The following is a 21,732-nucleotide window of genomic DNA, read 5'->3' as shown; positions in this document are numbered from 1 at the left end:
GATTTCCCATTAGCCTCATGCCGCTATCATGCTCCTCTTCTCAGCGGGGCTTCTGTCAGATTTCACACTATCTGCCCCGGGGCTGCAGCTAGCTTTGCCTTTTTTGCACAGCAAACAGAAACTGGTTTTTAGAGGATCTTGTTTGCTGCACGAAAGAGGCGGAGTGAGTTGCAGCCCCGGGGCCAATAGTGTGAAATCTGATGGAAGCTCCATGGAGAAAAGGACAGTGAGAGCGGCATAAGGATTGTGGGAAGTCTATCTCAAGAGGTCCAAAGACCTGCAAGCTGAAAAAAGGTTGGGGATCCCTGATTTACCTCATGCCATTCAACAACACCCTACTTTTGCTTTGGGTCACACAGATGTATCTTTAAGAGTCCAGACAACTCATATATCAGTAGGAAATGCTTCAGATCATCCCCAAATGGGATCAATGACAGCTGAGCCTTCAGTTCAAACACTCCTACAATTGATATATCCCCTTGCCTTGAGTGGAAGTTCCATAAATTTGTTTTTTTGTTTATTCTTCCTGTTATTCTTCATGATAATTAAGCACATTTTAAAAAATCTATACAGTAAAGATGCTAAATTCTATCCGGAATAGAGATAATGCAATAATTAAAATCCTATTAGGGGGAAATATAAATAGAGATGGATGGTAATGAGGAAATTCAAAGAGTAGATAATTATGTTATTCCAGATAATCCTACAGCTGACGAGGGAGAATTGGCTACATTTCAAAAGACTCAGCTAGAGTTCCTTGGCCAACCCAGATACATACAGTATCCAAGTAACAAGACTGAACAGGCATTTAAATAAAATCTGTGGACAATATAAACATTAGCCAAGTAGAGTCAGCTAAGGGATGGAATTTCTAGATTCTACTTTAACATACGCACCCTATCATGGGTGACATTAGAATAATTAAGGCATCATACGAGTTCCATCTATAAAATATACAGTGAAATCAGCTTGAAGTGTGTAATACTATAACACAATTTTAATTTTTTTATAAGTCTGCAAACTCCCATTTATTAAGAACTGCACATTTCTTATAGAAATTATACTTTTGTTTAAGTAATGTTTTCCTGGGCCCCAGTGCTCAACCTGATCACGACTGTAACATTGACTTCTGAATGCAGATGCGATTTGTAAATCAGTGTATATTGTTCACTTCCCCATCTCAGCACAGGCTAGCGGTTTTAATTTCTCAGGTTTTTAAGGATCTCGGCCACCATCTTTGGTACCCCATAACCTGTGGGGACGAAGGTAAAAATGCTGGTTCTTGCAGTCAGGTTTCCCTCTAGTATTGTGGCAGGGAAGACACCATTCTTCTCCGTTACCTGCAGATCCCATACCGCTCTGATATGCACAAGTCTGAAGCTTTAGAAAATAAGAAAGAAAGAAAGAAAGAAAGAAAGAAAGAAAGATAGATAGATAGATAGATAGATAGATAGATTAGATAGATTAGATAGATAGATGATGGATGGATGTCTTCTTAGTGAGACTCATAGGCATCTAATGAAATGAGCGTATCCTGAACTTAACACATTCTAGTCTTTAGGACTCCACAAAATGCCCATTTACACCTAAAATATGACTAACCAAATTAAGTGCTATAAAAAAACGCAATGTGACGCTTCCTGATTAGTGTGAAGGCCCGCCCATGGACTTGGCTCCATCTTGCCTGTGCAACATTGGGCGACTGCCTTTTTCCTGCCACAACCCCACTGAGGCTTAAAGAGGAGAATTCCCACATCTGTACTAGATAACATGTCCCATTATCTCATACTTTGGACTTATTAGCTACCTTTTGTTCCAGTATGTTCCCTTGACCGGTCCCTCCCCACCATCCTTCAATTCACCACCAGCCGGCTGTTGCCCTCCCCCCCATTAATTCAAAGGCAGGTTCCCTAACTCAGCCTTCCGGCAAGCTGTTTTGAAGCTGGGCTCGCCTGTGCTAAGGGAGCGAGACCGAGGAATAACTCAGCAGGGTTACTCATCGCCGCAGAGTCCCTGACTATTTTGCCGAGCCTAGCTCTTTCAGCACACATTTCCCCACCCCTACACGCACCCCGTCCCCCTTCTCCTCCCCTCTGCGTTAGGGCACCATATTTCTCTTGCTTTCTCTCTCACTCTCTCTTTTCTGTATCTCTCGGAAATCAGACTGGAGTTCAGAGCACTTTCACTACCTTTTATGAGGTAGAGTGTGATGTCATAGATGGGGGCAGGGCTAGTCAACTTTCTACCCACCTACCTACCAGTGCTGAGGGAGCTACGCTTGCAAACGGAGGTGGTGACTCTTCCATGGTGAGTAACCTTGTTTCTAAACTGTATTCATTTTCTGTGTTAGCTTTAAGTGGTTTGGGATATGGGGAGGAGGACGGTGGGAGGGAAAAGAGGGGTTCTGGGCAGCTACAACATCAGAAATGCAGAGATGTTTCCCAGTGACCATCTGTCTTTGTTGAGTCACAAGCTAAACTCTAGTAAATGTTGTCATCCGCCTTGAGCCCGTTTACGGGAAAAGGCGGAATATAAGCCTACTAAATAAATAAATAGTTCAAATCTGCCAGTATTAAAAAGTTACATTGGCCTTATCTTAGGGGAGGTTAGAGGATGGAATGTATTTTAATGCATTATCCATTAAAGTGGGAGGGATTTTGTTGCACTAATTTCTGTTTTCAGCGAGAGGGAAGTTATTAACATGGCTAGGAGTAATGCATCTCTTCCCTCCTGACTTCCAAATCGCAAGGTTTTGCATTCCAAAGCCACAAGAGGATGTTCCCCTAATTTTCTACAGAAATCAAAGATCCATGCACATCCCCACATTTGTCTCTCTGTAAGTGATCATTAGCCTAAACGGCCCAGTCTCATCAGAGCTTGGAAGCTAAGCAGGGTCAGCTATTGTTAGTACTTGACTGAGAGACCGCCAAAGGAAAACCAGGGTTGCTCTGCAGAAAATCATAGAATCACAGAGTTGGAAAGGGCTATTCGGGCCATCTAGTTCAATCCCCTGCTCGATGCAGGATCAGCCCAACGCTACCCAACGAGTGTTTGTCCAGCCACTTCTTGAAGACTGCCAGTGATGCGAAGCTCACCAATTCCCTAGGCTGCCGATATCACTGCTGAACTACTCTTACTCTTAGACCGATTTCCCACTCGCCTTACGCCGCACTGACGCTCCTCTTCTCAATGGGGCTTCCCTCCGATTTCACACTGTCTGCCCCGGGACTGCAATTAGTGTCACCTTTTTCACACGGCAAGCAGAAAAGGCGATGCTAGTTGCAGCCCCGGGACAGATAGTGTGAAATCGTACAGAAGCCCCGCTGAGAAGAGCATGAGAGCAGGCGTAAGGTTAGTGGGAAATCGGTCACACTGCTAAAAAAAAAAAAAGCCAATGGCAAACCACCTCTGTTTGTCTCTTCCTCTGAAAACTCTATGGGGTTGCCGTGAGTTGACTGGGACTCGATAGCACTTCCCACCACCAGGTGATCACTGTGCATGACAAGAGGGGAGTGATTCAGAGCCCATGCTTAAAATATGCCTTTCTCTCCAGTTGATCACTCAAGCAATGGCTGGATCCAGGCAGCAGTTTTTCCCTCTAATAGGGGAGATTTGTAAGAAGGGAAGGGAAAGGCAGTCTCTGGTGCCCTTGCTGTTACAGGGAGCAGGCGAGCAACTGATTTCAAGCCAGAGCTAGAGAGGATACCAAGAAACATTGCCCCCCGGATTTCTCCCAAAGCGAATTTTTGATCTCGATATGGAGCTGCCCCCACATTGTTGGGAAGGTTGTGGGTTCTAGGGCAACCTTTTTCATGCTTGGTGGTCTTGCCCTGTGATTACCATTTTTTTGGAAACAGGTGATTAAGGAAATTTTCAAGATCACAGGTGTTAAGATTCCATTTTCTCCCAGTATGGTCTTCTAAATCTATGGGAATCTGGTTCTGCCTCAAAACAAGATAGGGAGCTTATAATGAATTTACTTACAGCAGCTAAAGCGGTCATCGCTTATAAATGGAAAGATGTGCAGTCTCCCAATATTCAGGCTTGGTATCTTAAAGTTTGGGATTATTTTACTATTGATAAAATCACCGATGAGGTACAGTCATATGCTGTAACACCTCAATATAAGTCTGTAATGGAAAAGTGGTCGTCTTTTTTAAGAATTCATTTTGCTAATTATTGAACTTGGATTTAATTTTTTGTGTTATTATCTATGTGTGGAATTTAAGTTGTATCATGTTTTGAAGCTTTATGATTTTATGTAAGCTGTTTGAATTTTCAATAAAGAAAATTTTGATTTTTTTTTTAAAAAAGTCTAAATATGGAGGACAGTACTTGAGCAAAAGACCTGACAACTTGGGGGTGGGAACCTCTCAGCTTTGAAAAGTTATCTAAGGGAGTCCCCAAATTGTCATCTAGCTTAAGGTAAGGTCAACCTTCACAGCACGTTTTGAGGAAGGTTGAGAGAAGCACAAAGTTTTTATAACATTGGCATTTTCCCCCCATGTGTATGGCCATACATTCCTAGCACATCCCAATGTGTGTGTGTGAGTGTGTGTGAATGCTACAGGTAATGATTTTGGCAGTGCTACCTCCACTGGCTGTAATTGCTGGCAGCAAGAACCATGGCAACTGACCATGACAACCACATGTAGCTTGTGGGTGCCATTAAGAGTTCCCAACCCATGCCAACCCTTAAGTTAGACTTGACGTGACAGCTTTCACAGTCGAGTCTCCCGCCCTCTTCATTTGATCACCACGAATCTGACTGTTCTGTTGACATTTGCAGCTATTTGTGGTTTGACTTCTTCGAATGCATTCTCATGAATAGTTCTCATTAATTATTGCAATTATCATTATTCGTATAACCAGAGATATATTTCTATTTCCAGGACAGTCCCATGGTGCTTTATCCATGGGGAGGTTGGTCTTTGCTGACAGCCTTGTCTCCCGTAGTAATTGACAACTTTTTCAGGGAGAGAAAGCTGTTGGGAGGCGAGGGGAATTGGCTCTCCTAACACAAAATATGAATGTCTGAATCCTCCTTAGACTGCTCACTGCTTGGAAGATAATTGGCCTTTTTTCCCTCTACAGTTTTCCATAATTGTTTTCTTGCTCCTAATAAAATTAATAATTTAATTTATATTTTTCTTGCCTGCCTTATGCTTATTTATTAATTCATTTAAACATTGCTATCCCACTTTTCTCCCCACTGGAGACTCAAAACAGCTGATACAAAGAAACATAGCGTCATAATTTAGAGAACCAACCAAAACCAGCAAAAAAATATACAGTATGAAGTTAATTGTCAAATATGTTCGGCACTCTATATTTATATTGGGATGGGTTTAGATATGAATGCTGTGGTATAGTTGTCGCTTCCCCATCCTGCAGGGCCCAGATATTTTTGGGAAGAGCGTTCCACAGGGCAGGGGCTGCTACAGAAAAGGATCTAGTTCTGGTCGTAGCCAGCCGAGCATCTTTTGGCTGGGGATCACAAGAGGATTTTGGTTACTTGATCTTAGCGCTCTCTGGGGCTCATATGGGGAGAGGCGATCCCAGAGGTAAGCAGGTCCCTGGCCTTTTAGGGTTTTAAAGGTCATAGCCAGCACCTTGAAGCGAACCTAGAATGCTACAGGCAACCAGTGCAGCGTCACCAACGCAGGTTGAACGTGCCCCCATGAAGGTAGCTCCAATAACAACCTGGCTCCATTTTCTCCAGGGGGACTGACCTCTGTAATTAGGAGATGAACTGTAATTCTGGAGAATACCCAGGTCCCATCTGGGGACCGGCATCCTTACTCCCATCTCAACATGACTACTGAAACTATGAATAATTCTAGGATAAGCAGCTATTTGTTTTCTGCTTAAAACTTGACTTGTGGTCACTTTGTAGTTGGTTGGGCTCTTAATTGAATCCTGTCACGGTTTTATCCCCGTCCTACCCCCAAGGAGCTTGGTGGGGGGAATATACAGGGTTTCTACCCCATATTTTATCCTTACATCACAACCACCCAATGAAGCCGGTTAGGCTGTGAGAGAGTGTCCAATACAAAGCCAGCCGGTAAGCATCACTACTGAGGAAGAAATCAAATCAGAAGCAGCCTCGGTTAACGAAAGAACGAACTGAGAAATGAATCATCGCAGTAAAAAAATGATAAACTGAGGTTTCGCTAAGAGCTAGTTTGGCTCAATAATTTCATACCTCCCTTGTGCTTTGAGCCGCAGCTGCAGGGAGGCGTGTGGGTGAAGGGGAGATCTCCCGGCCTTTCAGGTTGTTTATCACGGACTTTGCATTATTGAAGCTCAATTCTTGTTTCGAACAATGTACAAAGCTCGCCATTTCATTTTTTTGTCCCTGGGTCTTTCTATTACCACTGGATTCCTCCTTATATCCCTCAGCATATTTCTAAAGACAAGCGAGACAGAAAAGGGTTTTTTTTTATTTTTTACTCATGTTCTGCCTCTTGGGTACCTATTAAAGCTGTCGAGATGTCAAGGCTTAAACACAGAAAGACCGAGAAGTGTCGTGTGCGAATTTTCGCCTCTGGGGCTAGCAGAAAGCTCGCTCCTCTCGTTTACTGAAAATCATGTGGCCGGCTTTGCTTGGGGTCTCTCCTTCTGTTATACGGGGAGTAAAAGGTGGCTGTGGGTCAGAGGTCGGTTTTTGCGGCCTATTTTACTAGTGAGGGTGATGGAAGGTTGCCCCCTATTACCAGATGACTTCCAAGAACAGAGTAATCAGAGAACATCCTGCAGTCCTTGGGATTCTAGTCTATTTCAGGTATTGAACTGCTCACTTGCAAGTGTTGGGCAGGGAGGGGGTGGGAAAGCATCCGTTCGGCATGCGGAGGGTCCCAGGTTCCATTCCCAGCATCTCCAGTTAAAGGGATCCGGTCGTGTCATAGATCCAGGCGGGCAGCCGTGTTGGTCTGAAGCAACAGAACAAAGTTGGAGTCCAGCAGCACCTTGAAGACCAGCACCATTTTATTCAGAAGGTAAGCTTTCATGCGCATGCACACTGCGTTAGACAATGAAATGGGGTACATTGAGCAGTGCTACATATAGCTGCTGGGCAGTGCTTAAGCGTGCAAATAGTACCAAGTTTATTAATGCTAAACCCATCTTCCACTCTATTCTGATCAGGCCTCGGATTCAGCAGGAGCTCACAGGAGCACAGCTTTCTGAGGGTTCCCCCTCTTCCTCCCCACCTACCTTGTCCATTGAATAGTAGGTGCAGCTGCATAACAATCCCTGGGTTAGGAGAGTGGGCAGCCAACCAGTCCCCAGGAGCGTTGCCACTCCCCAAGCAGCCCTCATTAATCCTTGGAGAAGCCCAAGCCACCCTTTCTCCACTCTTATGTGATTTTGGGCAGCGGGTAACTTGCTGGCCTTTTGACTGGCGGGGGGGGGGGGGCAGGGAGAGCAGCTCAGGAGAGCCCCAGGCGAGCGAGGCCTGCTTGGACTGGCTGGATCTCTAGCCAGCCCAAGCAGGCCTTGCTTGCCTGGAGCTCTCTTTTCTTGTGTGTTTGCTTTTGGCTGGTTGAGGGGCAGCTAGGGTTGCCAAGTCCAATTAAAGAAAAATCTGGGGAATTTGGGGGTGGAGCCAGGAGACTTTGGGGGTGGAGCCAGGAACAAGGATGTGACAAGCATAATTGAACTCCAAGGGAGTTCTGGCCATCACATTTAAAGGGACAGCATGCCTTTTTAAATGCCTTTCTTCCATAGGAAATAATTAAGGATAGGGGCACCATCTTTTGGGGCTCATAGAATTGGACCCTCTGGTCCAATATTTTTGAAACTTGGGGGGTATTTTGGGGAGAGGCACTAGCTGCTATACTAAAAATCTGGTGCCTCTACCTCAAAAAATAGCCCCCCAGAGCCCCCAATACCCATGGATCAATTCCCTATTATTCTCTATGGGAATCATTCTCCATAGGGAATAATAGAGTGCCTAGTAGACATTTCCTTTCCCCCCCACGCTTTCTAAACAGAAGGGAGGGGCCTCCATACCAGGGAATTCCCCCCTCCCTCTCTCTCACACACACACAAACACTTACCTTACTTGGTCTTCTTCCAGCAGAATTTGCTGGCTGTGAAAAAGAAAGTAAGACTGCACAGGAAAAGAAAGGGGGGGGGCGTTCCTGTTTCCTGTGCAGCCTTAAAGGGCCGTTCCTGTTTCCTGTGCAGCCTTAAAAACGGATCCCAAGCTGTAAAACATGATTCCTGCAGGTATGTTCTCTCTCCCCCGCCCCCAGACTTTTTAAGAGCGGGGGAGGACGCTGAAAATTCGGGAGTCCCCAGCCAGGGCGGGAGGGTTGGGAAGCCTAGGGGCAGCGTATGCTAATGAGCTCCACCACCTATTTTTCTACAAAAGGACCCCTCATTCTGATGTATTCTTTTTTGTACTGGCAAACTGGAAGAATGTTTATAATGCTACGCTGCATGTTAAAAAGTAAATCAGGCGGACAGAAACACCTCTGAGGGGTGTTCTCAGTTTAACCCATACTAGCCCATCTTCCGCTTATTCTTTTTTTTCTAATGGCAAACTAGAATGATGTTATAACCTCTTGAGAGACTAATGCCCTCTATTTAAACCCAGAACTCACGAAGCCAGAATGATACCCAGATTTATGGCATTTCACACCTGTGACATCAATCTGCCCTTTTTTTTTTATCACTCTCCACTGTCATTTCAGCCCAGTTGACAATGCTAACAAACAAACACAGACCCCAATGTGTGATTCTTTTAATCTGCTTACAACATTCCCATGACTCTACATACCAACTCACTGCCCACTTTCTCTATATTTAGGACTGCTTGCCATTCCATTTTTTGTCTGATGAAGTCTGCTTAGAGCATACAAAAGCTTACATTCTGAATAAAACTTAGTTGGTCTTAAAGGTGTCACTTGTCTATTGCTTTGTTCTGTTGCTTCAGACCAACACGGCTGGCCACTTGGATCTATCTGAGCAGAAATAGAGCACTTAACAGACTCCACATTTACTGCCGTTCTCGCTATCATTCTCCAATTCTGACATGTTTATTGCCTTTGCTGCTTTCCCACGCTACTGATGCCATCCAGGCCAAACTTGCTCTTCTTTCAATTTGCTCGTTTCGCCCCTGGATTCTAACTCTGTACTATTTTGCATGCTTAACCACTGCCCACCAGCTATATGTAGCATTGTTCACTGTACCCCGTTTCATCAACTGATGGTGTGCATACGCATGAAAGCATACATCCTGAAGAAAACTTCGTTGGTCCTGAAGGTGCTTTGTATCCAGACATAGGTGACTCGAAGGCCTCAGCCTGAAACTTAGAGAGCTGCTTGTCAAGTCTGCAGATTCAATGATGAGTTGGTGTGGATACAAAGACTCTATTTTATTGATACTGATGCTTGTGGCCTAAACCAAGGCTTGAAAAGACTAAAGTACATACAGTAGATACATTGCATATAAGGTACACTTCAAAGGGATTCCTATGGGTAGGGGAATTGTGCAGAGGACATTCACACATAGCTGTTACAAATACATTCTCATGTTGATTAGAGGCCCATTTGGCCTTGATACTCCTAGGCTCCTTCCTCTCCCCCAAGCCTGAGCTGAGAAGGCACAGATAAGACTTTTCACATATTACCATTTCAAAGCAGGAACATTCTCTAATGGGAGGGGGGAATAGGAAAGGGTTTGTTAGCAGCATTTGGTTATACTTTGGTTCTACCCAGCATGCTCTTTGTATGAACCAGAGTTATAGACAGACTTGACACTGCTGTCAGTCTGATGGCCCTAGAGTTGCCAGGTCCTCCCAGCCACCGGCAGGGAATGGGGGGAAGGGGGAGGCTGTGTTCCCTCTAAGCTGAGAGAGTGTGAGCTCACACATTTTTGCCTCACTCAGGAAAAATGGACCCCACAGCGAGATCATTTATGCAGCGGCTCGCAGCTTTAATTCCAGTAGCTCACAAATCCTTGCTCACAAGACTTCACAGCTTAGAGAGTCTATTGGGGGTAGGGCTGCCAAATCCAGCTTGGGAAACTCCTGGTGATTTGTGGATGGAGCCTGCAGAGGGGATGGATCTCAGTACGGTACAATACCATAGATTCCACCTTAAAAAGAACCCTGCTGACTCAGACCGATAGGACCTCTAGCCAGCATCCTGTCAATTCCTCTGGACAGCCAACAACAGGGCATGGAGGCCAAGGCCTTCACCTGAAGTTGCCTGGCTCTGGGCTTCAGAGGTTGCTTCCGAAGCATCTCTCTTCACCAGGGGAGCTTATCTCCGTAGACTGAAGATGAGCTATAATTCCAGGGGTTCCCCAAATCCTGCCTGGAGTCTGGCATCCCTAGTCATCTCGAAGCGATGATTAAAACGCTTGGGGCTCTTTAGCTTGGAGAAACGTCGACTGCGGGGTGACATGATCGAGGTTTACAAAATTTTGCATGGGATAGAGAAGGTAGGGAAAGAAGGACTTTTCTCCCTTTCTCACAATATGAGAACTCGTGGGCACTCAATGGAATTGCTGAGCCATCGGGTTAGAATGGATAAAAGAAAGATCTTCTTCGCCCAAAGGGTGATTAACGCATGGAATTCACTGCCGCAGGAGATGGTGCAATGTTCCTGCAGAGTCTTGTGAGCAAAAATTCTACTTTGTGAACTACTGGCATTAAACTTGTGAGCTACTGAGCCTACCCCGGCGGGAAGGACGGGATATAAATCAAATCAAATAAAAAATACTGGCATTGAAGTTGTGAGCTGCTGCATAAATTAGTGTGCTCTGGGGTCATCCTTCCTAAGCTAGGACAAAAATGTGTGAGCTGGAGGCTAAAAATCAGTGAGCCAGCTCACGCTAACTCAGCTTAGAGGGAACACTGGTGGTGGCTACAAGCATAGCCAGCTTCAAGAGGGGACAGGATAAGCATATGGAGCAGAGGTCCATCAGTGGCTATTAGCCACAGGGTATTGATGGAACTGTCTGTCTGGTGCAAGTGATACTCTGTATTCTTGGTGCTTGGGAGGGGCAACAGGGTGAGGACTTCTAGTGTCCTGGCCCCACTGGTGGACCTTTTGATGGCAGCTGGTTTTTCTTGGCCACTGTGTGACACAGAATGTTGGACTAGATGGGCCATTGGCCTGATCCAACATGGCTTCTCTTATGTTCTTACGTACAATGGAGGTGGAAATCCTACCCAACCCCTGCCGGGAAACCAGGAAGCTCTAACTGAGTGACTGTGCACTTCTTGGGGGTGGTGTGCGGCAGTGTGAAATGCATATTTCCAACAGGATAGGTACAGAGGGAACACCCGCTACCGAAAAAGCCAAGTGCCCATTCTTGATCCCAGAAAAATGCAGGCTAAGCTTTGCCTGGAAAAAAAAAGAGAGCAAATTCTGAGAAGCCCTTCCCTCAGATAAGCATCGGCTGAAAAAGCTTCCAAATTTCACGGAGCTGCTAGGGCTATTCAAGCACTGCATTTTTAAGCACCATTGAAGCCGTTGCCTCCCCAGCTACTTCCACTCGCTAAAACGGCTTCAGCCTCCTTTTTCCATTCTTGTAGCCTCTGAGCCAGCTGTTGAAAGCTCAAGGTCTTTTTCCCAACCCCCTTTCCTTGACAGCCGGATGTCTTTTGGAAACTCTCCCACTGTTCAGGGAAGCGAAAAGGAACCAGCAATTGTCAAGATCCATTCTCCTTCCCCCCTCCCCACTTCCACCTTGCAGATCTTATGACAGATGCAGGGAAAGAAAGGCTGCCTTGCATGGGTTTCTGTCACGCTGGAAAGGGGCCAGTGCCTGGTGGTGAGGCTGGTATAGGAAAAGCGGGGCAACATGGCTGGCATCGCGCGCTTCGCATTCAAGTGCTGTTAAGTCATGCTTTCGTTGCCATGTGTCAGGGGAATAAAAGTTGACAGTCTGGGACAGAGGTCCCCAGCATGGTGCCCATTGGCACGATGATGTGTGCCACCACCATTCCTGGTGCCCACCAGTGTTCTCTCTAAGCTGAGTTAGTGTGCAGTAGCTCACAGTTTCTTAGCCTCTGACACACACATTTTTTTTTGTCTTAGCTCAGGAAAAATGGCCCCAGAGCAAGCTAATGTTGAAGAACATAAGAGAAGCCATGTTGGATCAGGGCAATGGCCCATCCAGTCCAACACTCTGGGTCACATAAGAACATAAGAGAAGCCATGTTGGATCAGGCCAGTGGCCCATCCAGTCCAACACTCTGAGTCACATAAGAACATAAGAGAAGCCATGTTGGATCAGGCCAGTGGCCCATCCAGTCCAACACGCTGTGTTACATAAGAACATAAGAGAAGCCATGTTGGATCAGGCCAGTGGCCCATCCAGTCCAACACGCTGTGTTACATAAGAACATAAGAGAAGCCATGTTGGATCAGGCCAGTGGCCCATCCAGTCCAACACTCTGTGTCACACAGTGGCCAATATATGTGTGTGTGTACACACACACACACACACACACACACACACACACACATATATATATATATATATATATATATATATATATATATATATATACACACACACATACATACACTGTGGCTAATAGCCACTGATGGACCTCTGCTCCATATTTTTATGGAAGAAGAAGATATTGGATTTGTGTCCCACCCTATACTCCAGATCTCAGAGCGGCTCCCAAGTGCCTTTATCTTCCTCCCCCACAACAGACACCCTGTGAGGTGGGTGGGGCTGGGAGAGCTCTCCCCAGAAGCTGCCCTTTCAGCGACAGCCTCTGCCAGAGCTACGGCTGACCCAAGGCCATTCCAGCAGCTGCAAGTGGAGGAGTGGGGAATCAAACCCGGTTCTGCCAGATAAGAGTCCACACACTTAACCACTAACCAAACTGGCTCTCAACTGCACCAAACTGCAGTAGCTTACAACTTTAATGGCAGTAGCTCACAAAGTAGAATTTTTGCTCACAAGACTCCACAGCTTAGAGAAGGGAGCATTGGTGCCCACCAACTGTTTTTAGAAAGGGGGTTAGAAGTGGGGGAGCAGAGCCAGTTTGGTGTAGTGATTAAGTGTGCAGACTTTTCTCTGGGAGAACCACGTTTGATTCCCCACTCCTCCGCTTGCAGTTGCTGGAATGGCCTTGGGTCAGCAGTAGCTCTTGCAGAGCTGTCCTTGAGAGGGCAGTTTCTGTCAGAGCTCTCTCAGCCCCACCTAGGGTGTTTGTTGTGGGGGAGGAGGGTGGAGATTGTAAGCCTTTCTGAGATTCAGGGTGAAGGGCGGGATATAAATCCAATTTCTCCTCCTCCTCCTCCTCCATCTTCTTCTTTTACAGGAGATGGCTAAAGAAAGAAAAAAAGAAGATTGTATTGTGGTCCAGTCCTGATTTTCACCACTATAGCCATATCTAATCTATGGATCCAAATTCTGATTTCCTCCCCGCTTCCCCCCATTTTGGCAAAGTTTGAGGATCTTTTATGCTCTTACATGGAGTAATTCACACAGACCTGTTTTAAATACACAGATTTATATATCAACCAGTCTGATTTAAAATTAATATAATTAGAATTACCTGTTAGGAGCAATTATTACATACTACAGACTCGAGTGGAATAATATCTATTCTTTAAGGCCTCTCTTTTCAGTTAGATAATTCACGGGACCGAACTCAACTTTTAAGGCGTGTTTAATTATCTTTTATGATTGCATTTGTGTCTCGTCTCCCCCCCCCCGCCCGCCCCAGTTATCATAAATTAAATATCTACTTATATTAAAAAGAGAGTTCCATGCATGCAAAATGAGATGCAATTTCATTTTTAAATTTTATTGTTTAAAAATTACATTGGTGAAAGCAATTAAATCATTCAGTTCAAGAAATATATCTTTCTGAATGCAAATGTGCGTCAGATGTGTGCTTGCTTTAGGAACATTTCAGATATTTGGGGGTACTTATTTAGTATTCTTCATTTATAAAGGTCTTTTTTTTTTTTGTACAATGAACCTAACGGCCAAGCAATTTTGAGATATTAATCTCTGGCCTCCGAGTTCAAAATAGTTCTTCCACACAGCTGTTTGCAGCCCTTGGTATGTTTGTCGCATGTTTGCTGAGATAACATTTGTAGGCCACATTAAAATTCAGAATTTGTTAAATACAACTAATTTTGCTTGGGAGTCCCAGTGGTTTTCTTACTAATAATTGGAAAAATGCAAATGAGCACGACTAATCAGTGGATTGGCCGGCTATAGTATCCAGCCATCTACCTTAATGAATTAAAAATGCATCGCATCCAGATATGTAAATTACTCCAAATGTGATGAGGTGGGAAAAAAAAAAGGAAGGAAAGGGGGAAATAAATTCATTTCCCTTCTCTCTTCTTAAAACGGAATCCTTTGCAAGACCCTTGAGTCATAAACGATATTCCAAAGTGGGCAATTTTGATTTTGCTTCCCTTTAATTAGCAGTGATGTTCAACCCTTATGTGGTCTGTTCTAGTGTAGCGTATAATGGAGAATTGATCTGTGAGTATCTGGGGCTCGGTGGGGGGGGAGAGCTTTTTTTTTAAATAGAGGCACCAAGTTTTCAGCATAGTATCCAGTGCCTCTCCTCAACACCGCCCCCCCCAAAAAAAACCCCCAAAAGATTGGACCGGGGGGGCAATTCTATGAGCTCCAAAAGAAGGTGCTCCTATTCTTCATTATTCCAAATGGAGGGAAGGCATTTAAAAGACGTGCGGTCCTTTTAAATGTGATGGCTAGAACTCCCTTCAGAGTTCAATTGTTCAAGTCTATGTATATGTCCTTTTGTGGGTGTTGATGCGTTGGTATGTTTGTGGAAGAGCACCTCATTTTGTTGCTCTCATTTTCTTTTTTGAGAACAATGACAATAAATTTATCTATCTATCTGTCTTGTGCTTGTCACACCTTTGCTCATGGCTTCACCCCCAAAGTCCCAAGATATTCTTCGAGTCGAACTTGGCAACCCAAGTTCTTCCTGACATTCTAAACGTTCAGCTTCATCCCTTTGGAGAGGGTTGTGTCTCACTGGCAGAGCATCTGTTTGGCATGTAGAAGGTCCCAAGTTCCATCCCCGGCATCTAGTTAAAAGGTTCAAGTAGGAGGCGATGTGAAAGACTTCAGCCTGAGACTCTGGAGAACTGCTTCCAGTCTGAGCTGACAACACTGACTCTGACGGACCAAGGTTCTGATTCAATATAAGGCAGATTCATGCACGTCCAACTTTACCACTTCAGACTATCAGATGGGCTGAATTCTCCATATATCCCCCCGCATACATGTAGAAATCTAATATATCAGGGAGAATGCTAGGCCTAAACCCATCTGCCTGAGTGGCCTCTTATCTATCAGCAGGGAATTGTTTTATATGGATGTGTGTTCAGTATTCCCCATGCTTTTTGAAATCGGCAAAGGTTTCACCACCTCTGTCAGAGCTGATTTTTTTCCCGTTGGAGGGAGGAAGGAGACAAACCGAACGCTGCAGTGGTCCCTTAAATCTCCCTCCCTTCCCCCCAAACCTGTATCTCTTCCTTCCCCAATCTGATGGTAGCCATTTGTCTTCTTTCCCAATGCAAGGCATAATTTCTTTGCCATTACAGCTGTCATAACAGTGTAAGAAAACCTTTTCTTTCTCCCTGTATGCGGGTTTTCCTTCCAGCTTTGGAGCTAAAGCGTCAGCTTGTTTCCACGCAGGGTCTCTTTCTGCCCCGCTCGCCGCAGTCTGTAGTTGAGTTAATGTTTCTGCCAGACAGTCTTGTTCTTAAAATCCAAATATAAAAAGGGTTGAAACCAATGTTCCCTCTCAGCTGCAGAGTCATGTGAGCAAAAATTCTACTTTGTGAGCTACTGGTATTAAAGTTGTGAGCTAAGGGCATCAAAGTTGTGAGCTACGGCATAAATGATTGTGCTCTGGGGCCATTTTTCCTGAGCTAAGACAAAAATGTGTGAGCCGGAGGCTAAAAATCTGTGAGCTAGCTCACGCTAACTCAGCTTAGAGGGAACCCTGATTGAAACAGGTTATGTGCACATGCGGTGAACGTGATTCTGTTAGCAGCCATTTAACTTCCTCTTCACAGTCTTGCTTGCCAGGTTTACCTCGCTGTTCCGGGAATGTACGTTCCTTCGGTCTGGGGAAAACACTCAAAAGTCCAACTGATGTTTCTCCTAGGGTGGATTTATCTCCTATTGTTATCTGCAGCTCAAAGCATCATAGCTGAATTCTTCTCCTCTTTTTTGACCATGCAATCAGGGTGCGGGGTTTTTTTGTCGCAGTAACTCCTTTGCATATTAGGCCACCAGCGTTCCATCTAAGCTGGAGAGTCTTGTGAGCAAAAATTCTACTTCGTGAGCTACTGGCATTAAAGTTGTAAGCTACTGCAGTTTGGTGCAGTTGAGAGCCAGTTTGGTGTAGTGGTTAAGTGTGCAGACTCTTATCTGGCAGAACCGGGTTTGATACCCCCACTCCTCCACTTGCAGCTGCTGGAATGGCCTCGGGTCAGCAGTAGCTCTGGCAGAGGCTGTCTCAGAAAGGGCAGCTTCTGGGGAGAGCTCTCTCGGCCCCACCCACCTCACAGGGTGCCTGTTGTGGGGGAGGAAGGTAAAGGAGCTTGTGAGCCGCTCTGAGATCTGGAGTATAGGGTGGGACATAAATCCAATATCTTCTTCTTCCATAAAAATACGGAGCAGAGGTCCAAAGTTGTGAGCTACATGGCATTAAAGTTGTGAGCTACGGCATAAATTAGTGTGCTCTGGGGTCATCCTTCCTGAGCTATGACAACAATGTGTGAGCGAGGCTAAAAATCTGTGAACTAGCTAACGCTAACTCAGCTTAGAGTAGGCCCTGCAAGAAGAGCCCTGTAAGGAATTCTAGCAGGACCTCCTTTGCATATTAGGCCACACACCCTGATGTAGCCAATCCTCCTGGAGCTCTCAGTAGGCCCTGTACAAAGAGCCCTGTAAGGAATTCTAGCAGGACCTCCTTTGCATATTAGGCCACGCCCCCTGATGTAGCCAATCCTCCTGTAGCTTACAGCAGGCCCTGTACGAAGAGCCCTGTAAGGAATTCCAGCAGGACCTCCTTTGCATATTAGGCCACGCCCCCTGATGTAGCCAATCCTCCTGTAGCTTACAGGAGGCCCTGTACGAAGAGCCCTGTAAGCAATTCTAGCAGGACCTCCTTTGCATATTAGGCCACGCCCCCTGATGTAGCCAATCCTCCTGTAGCTTACAGGAAGCCCTGTACGAAGAGCCCTGTAAGGAATTCTAGCAGGACCTCCCTTGCATATTAGGCCACGCCCCCTGATGTAGCCAATCCTCCTGTAGCTTACAGGAGGCCCTGTACGAAGAGCCCTGTAAGGAATTCTAGCAGGACCTCCCTTGCATATTAGGCCACGCCCCCTGATGTAGTCAATCCTCCTGGAGCTTACAGCAGGCCCTGTACGAAGAGCCCTGTAAGGAATTCTAGCAGGACCTCCTTTGCATATTAGGCCACGCCCCCTGATGTAGCCAATCCTCCTGTAGCTTACAGGAGGCCCTGTACGAAGAGCCCTGTAAGGAATTCTAGCAGGACCTCCTTTGCATAGCAGGCCACACCCCCTGATGTAGCCAATCCTCCTGGAGCTTACAGCAGGCCTTGTACGAAGAGCCCTGTAAGGAATTCTAGCAGGACCTCCTTTGCATATCAGGCCACACCCCCTGATGTAGCCAATCCTCCTGGAGCTTACAGCAGGCCTTGTACGAAGAGCCCTGTAAGGAATTCTAGCGGGACCTCCTTTGCCTATTAGGCCACACCCCCTCATGTAGCCAATCCTCCTGGAGCTTACAGTAGGCCCTGTAAGAAGAGCCCTGTAAGCTCAGTCTGGTTCAGTATAAGGCAGCTTCCCGTGTTCATATGAATGTCTCCTATGGTACTAAAAGCAAGTTTGACAAATTCTGGGAAGACAGGTCCATCCAATAACTATTGGCCATGAGACTTCCGTGTTCCGAGGCAGTCTACCCTTGAATGCCAGTTGCTGACAAAGACCTATAATGAGAGTCTCTGCATCTGCTTGCATGACATCTGAGGCATCCAGTTGACTGCTGTAGGAAACAGGAGGCTGTACTAGAGGGACTAATGATGTGATCCTGCAGTGCGCTGTTATGTTCATACAAGACCAGTAGTCCATCTAGACTTGGCATAGGGGCCAAGGCATTCGTAAGAAGAGGCTCTTCTGAAGAGCCCTGCTGGATCAAACCAGTGGTCCATCTAGTCCAGCATCCTGTCTCACACAGTGGCCAGCCAGTTTCTTTGGAGGGCCAACAACAGGGCATTCATAAGAACATCAGAAGAGCCCTACTGGATCAGACCAGTGATCCATCTAGTCCAGCATCCTGTCTTACACAGTGGCCAGCCAATTCCACTGGAGGGCCAACAACAGGGCAGAGAGGCTGAGGCCTTCCCCTGATGAGCTCATAAGAAGAGCCCTGCTGGATCAGACCAGTGGTCCATCTAGTCCAGCATCCTGTCTCACACAGTGACCAGCCAGTTCCTTTGGAGGGCCAACAACAGGGCACAAAGGTCAAGGCATTCGTAAGAACATAGGAAGAGGTTCTTCCTCAGGCCAGTGGTCCATCTAGTCCAGCACCCTGTCTCACACAGGGGCCAACCAGTTCCTCCAGATGGCTATCAATAGGGCATAGAGGCTGGGGCCTAGTGTTGCCTCCTGGCTCTGGGATTCATAGAAGAAGAAGATATTGGATTTATATCCCGCCCTCCACTCTGAAGAGTCTCAGAGTGGCTCACAATCTCCTTTACCTCCCACCCCCAACAGACACCCTGTGAGGTAGATGAAGATATTGGATTTATATCCCGCCCTCCACTCCGAAGAGTCTCAGAGCGGCTCACAATCTTCTTTACCTTCCCTCCCCCCCACCCCACAACAGACACCCTGTGAGGTAGATGAAGATATTGGATTTATATCCCGCCCTCCACTCCGAAGAGTCTCAGAGCGGCTCACAATCTCCTTTACCTTTCCCCCCCCCCCTACAACAGACACCCTGTGAGGTAGATGAAGATATTGGATTTATATCCCGCCCTCCACTCCGAAGAGTCTCAGAGCGGCTCACAATCTCCTTTCCCTTCCTCCCCCACAACAGACACCCTGGGAGGTGAGTGGGGCTGGAGAGGGCTCTCACAGCAGCTGCCCTTTCAAGGACAACCTCTGCCAGGGCTATGGCTGACCCAAGGCCATTCCAGCAGGTGCAAGTGGAGAAGTGGGGAATCAAACCCGGTTCTCCCAGATAAGAGTCCGCACGCTTAACCACTACACCAAACTGGCTCTCTGAATGTGAAGGTTTCTGAATGTGCCTCTGAATGTGAAGGTTTCTGAAGCGAAAACAGTCCAACATTCCCCTCTACAAAAGGGTGCATTGGACTATAACTCTTGACTCATGTACTGTTTCAGTGTTGCTACAAATATCTTGCTGAATTGAGGGGAAAAGCTGGGCCTGTGAAGAATGTGCCGCCCTTCTCTGACATCCCATGTTCGTTGCGCGGGGGGGCCATTCGACAGCCGTACAATGTTTGATGGCGGATCTCGCCGGTAATTTAAAATATCCTAATTTAATGGAGTATGATCGGCCATTTGCCAACAAACACACAAGTTGCGTCGTAAATCAGGCCGCGGAACGGAAAGGAGACCATTATACGGCACGATAGATCACGGCTCTCTGTTGAGTTGGCATGTTGTTGCCATTCTAATGCTCCTATCCATCTTGAAACTTGTTTTTTCTTTCAAAAGGGAAAAGCGGAAAAGAAGCGTGTCTTTTGTGTGGGAAGGGGGGGGGAATGTTCTTGAATCTGGAGATTAAAAATTAATTAACAGTTTGGGTGGTGGGGTGGAGAACGCGTGACGATGAATCATTTGAACCAATCAATTGTAATTCCTTAATTGTCTGGAGGTGGGCTCACTTTCCAGTTCTCCCCCCCCCCTCCCCGTATCGCTATGAGTAACGATGGGATTTTGTAGACGTTTTTAATGGCAGTACGATCAGAGAGCAGCTGATACAGTAGCCTTGCGGAAGATTGTCGTGCTTGGCAAGAGACCAGCGGAAAACTCCCATAATCTGCACTTGGTTTTTCAGGGAAGAACAGAAGGTGAAGATAGAATTTATTTTAAAATTGGCTTGACTTCCCTGAGTGCAAGAGGGGTCACGTGGATCTTTCCCGCTTCCTCCCAAGGACCTCCAAGAGCTAATGCTGGGAGTCACAGGGGGCCACATGGGCAAAATACCATGTAGCATACCACAAAGGGGCCCCAACATAGTGCCCATGGAAACCATGGCACCCACCAACCAACACCTTTTGTGAGTTTTTTAGAAAGTGGATGGAGCCAGGTAGGGGTTTGCCCAGCAGAGCATCTGATTGGCTGTGCACTTTTAAAAAAAAAAAAAGGTTTCAGTGGCAGCTGCCCCTACAGTGTGGGTTTTGTTCTCTCACTCGTCTTTCCCACTGTAAAATTACTGGGAGAGCCAGTTTGGTGTAGTGGCTAAGTGTGCGGACTCATGTGGGAGAACCGGGTTTGATTCCCCACTCCTCCACCTGCACCTGCTGGAATGGCCTTGGGTCAGCCATAGCTCTGGCAGAGGTTGTCCTTGAAAGGGCAGCTGCTTTGAGAGCCCTCTCAGCCCCACTCAGCTCACAGGGTGTCTGTTGTGGGGGAAGAAGAAAAAGGAGATTGTGAGCCGCTCTGAGACGCTGAGATTCAGAGTGGAGGGTGGGATATAAATCCAATATCTTCTCCTCTAGAATGATCCTTCGTCTCCCCTGCACTTGGGCTTCCTCTCTCTGTGTGTCTGGTGCCTTGTTTCATGGCAGCCATGTTATGGTTGCACTCACCACCCTGTCTCCAAATTCCAAAGGGGCCGCTGGCTCAAAAGGTTTTTTGGGGATCAGGTTCTGGCATAGCGGCTGCATTGGACAAAATCATCCCATTTTCTACTGGCAGAGAAACTGCGGCAGAGCAAACTTCTACTACGTGGAGGAGAGTGATTCTTTTTCCTTACTGCAGTTCCACAGTAGGAATGTGGTGGGGAAAATTGGTGAAATTCAGATTCGGGATATTCGGGGGCGGAAATACTCAGGAGGCAAAATATTCCCGAATATCAGACTTGGTGGCCGAATCTGATTCGGGAGATATCTGGCTATTCCTGAATATACAGCTCCATTATACCCTATGGGCCATAATGGCAAAATATAGGGTATAATGTATGGGGGCTGGGGGGGCCGGAGGTTTGAGGGAGGGGCACCACATTTTCAGGGCATCTGCAGGAACCCCTCCCACAGAGAACCCCCAAGTTTCAAAACGATTGGATCAGTGGGTCAAATTCCAGAGAGGCCTCTTTGGGTGCCCCATCCCACCATTGTTCCCTATGGGCCACTGAAGTCAATGGCAAAACATAAAGTATAATGTATGGGGGCTGGGGGGGGAGAGGACTTGAGGGAGAGGCACCAAATTTGCAGCGTAGCTTCTAAACACAGGCAGCAGTCAGATTCCTGGCATCTCCAAAAAAGGGTCCAGGCAAACAGGTGTGAAAAACCTCCGCTTGAGACCCTGGAGAGCCGCTGCCAGTCTGAGAAGACAATACTGACTTTGATGGACCGTGGGTCTGATTCAGTATAAGGCAGCTTCATATGTTTATTCTCCTAAAGAATCTCTCTAGTGGAAAGCTAACTGTGGTGAGTATCCTTGTTTGCAAGGAGCATAACAGTGCTA

The 21,732-nt window shown here is 46.4% G+C and overlaps 1 protein-coding gene across 3 annotated transcripts in view; it reads left to right on the top strand.

The window, feature by feature from the left end:
- The window catches only part of CTNNA2 (catenin alpha 2), a 1,018,631-nt gene that overhangs the window by 982,007 nt on the left and 14,892 nt on the right, over positions 1–21,732 (top strand). For 2 of the 3 annotated variants that reach the window (XM_060247184.1, XM_060247187.1), the window contains one exon: positions 2,164–2,307. The exons of the other annotated variant lie outside the window; for it this stretch is intronic. In XM_060247184.1, the coding sequence (XP_060103167.1) occupies positions 2,164–2,307 (144 nt within the window). The remainder of the gene's footprint in view (positions 1–2,163; positions 2,308–21,732) is intronic. 3 annotated transcript variants of the gene reach the window in all.

Source organism: Heteronotia binoei, chromosome 9 (assembly GCF_032191835.1).
Source record: "Heteronotia binoei isolate CCM8104 ecotype False Entrance Well chromosome 9, APGP_CSIRO_Hbin_v1, whole genome shotgun sequence".
In the NCBI taxonomy this organism is placed as follows: Eukaryota; Metazoa; Chordata; class Lepidosauria; order Squamata; family Gekkonidae; genus Heteronotia; species Heteronotia binoei.
The sequence above is the reverse complement of the archived record's forward strand: the minus strand, read 5'-3'. Positions and strand labels throughout refer to the sequence as shown.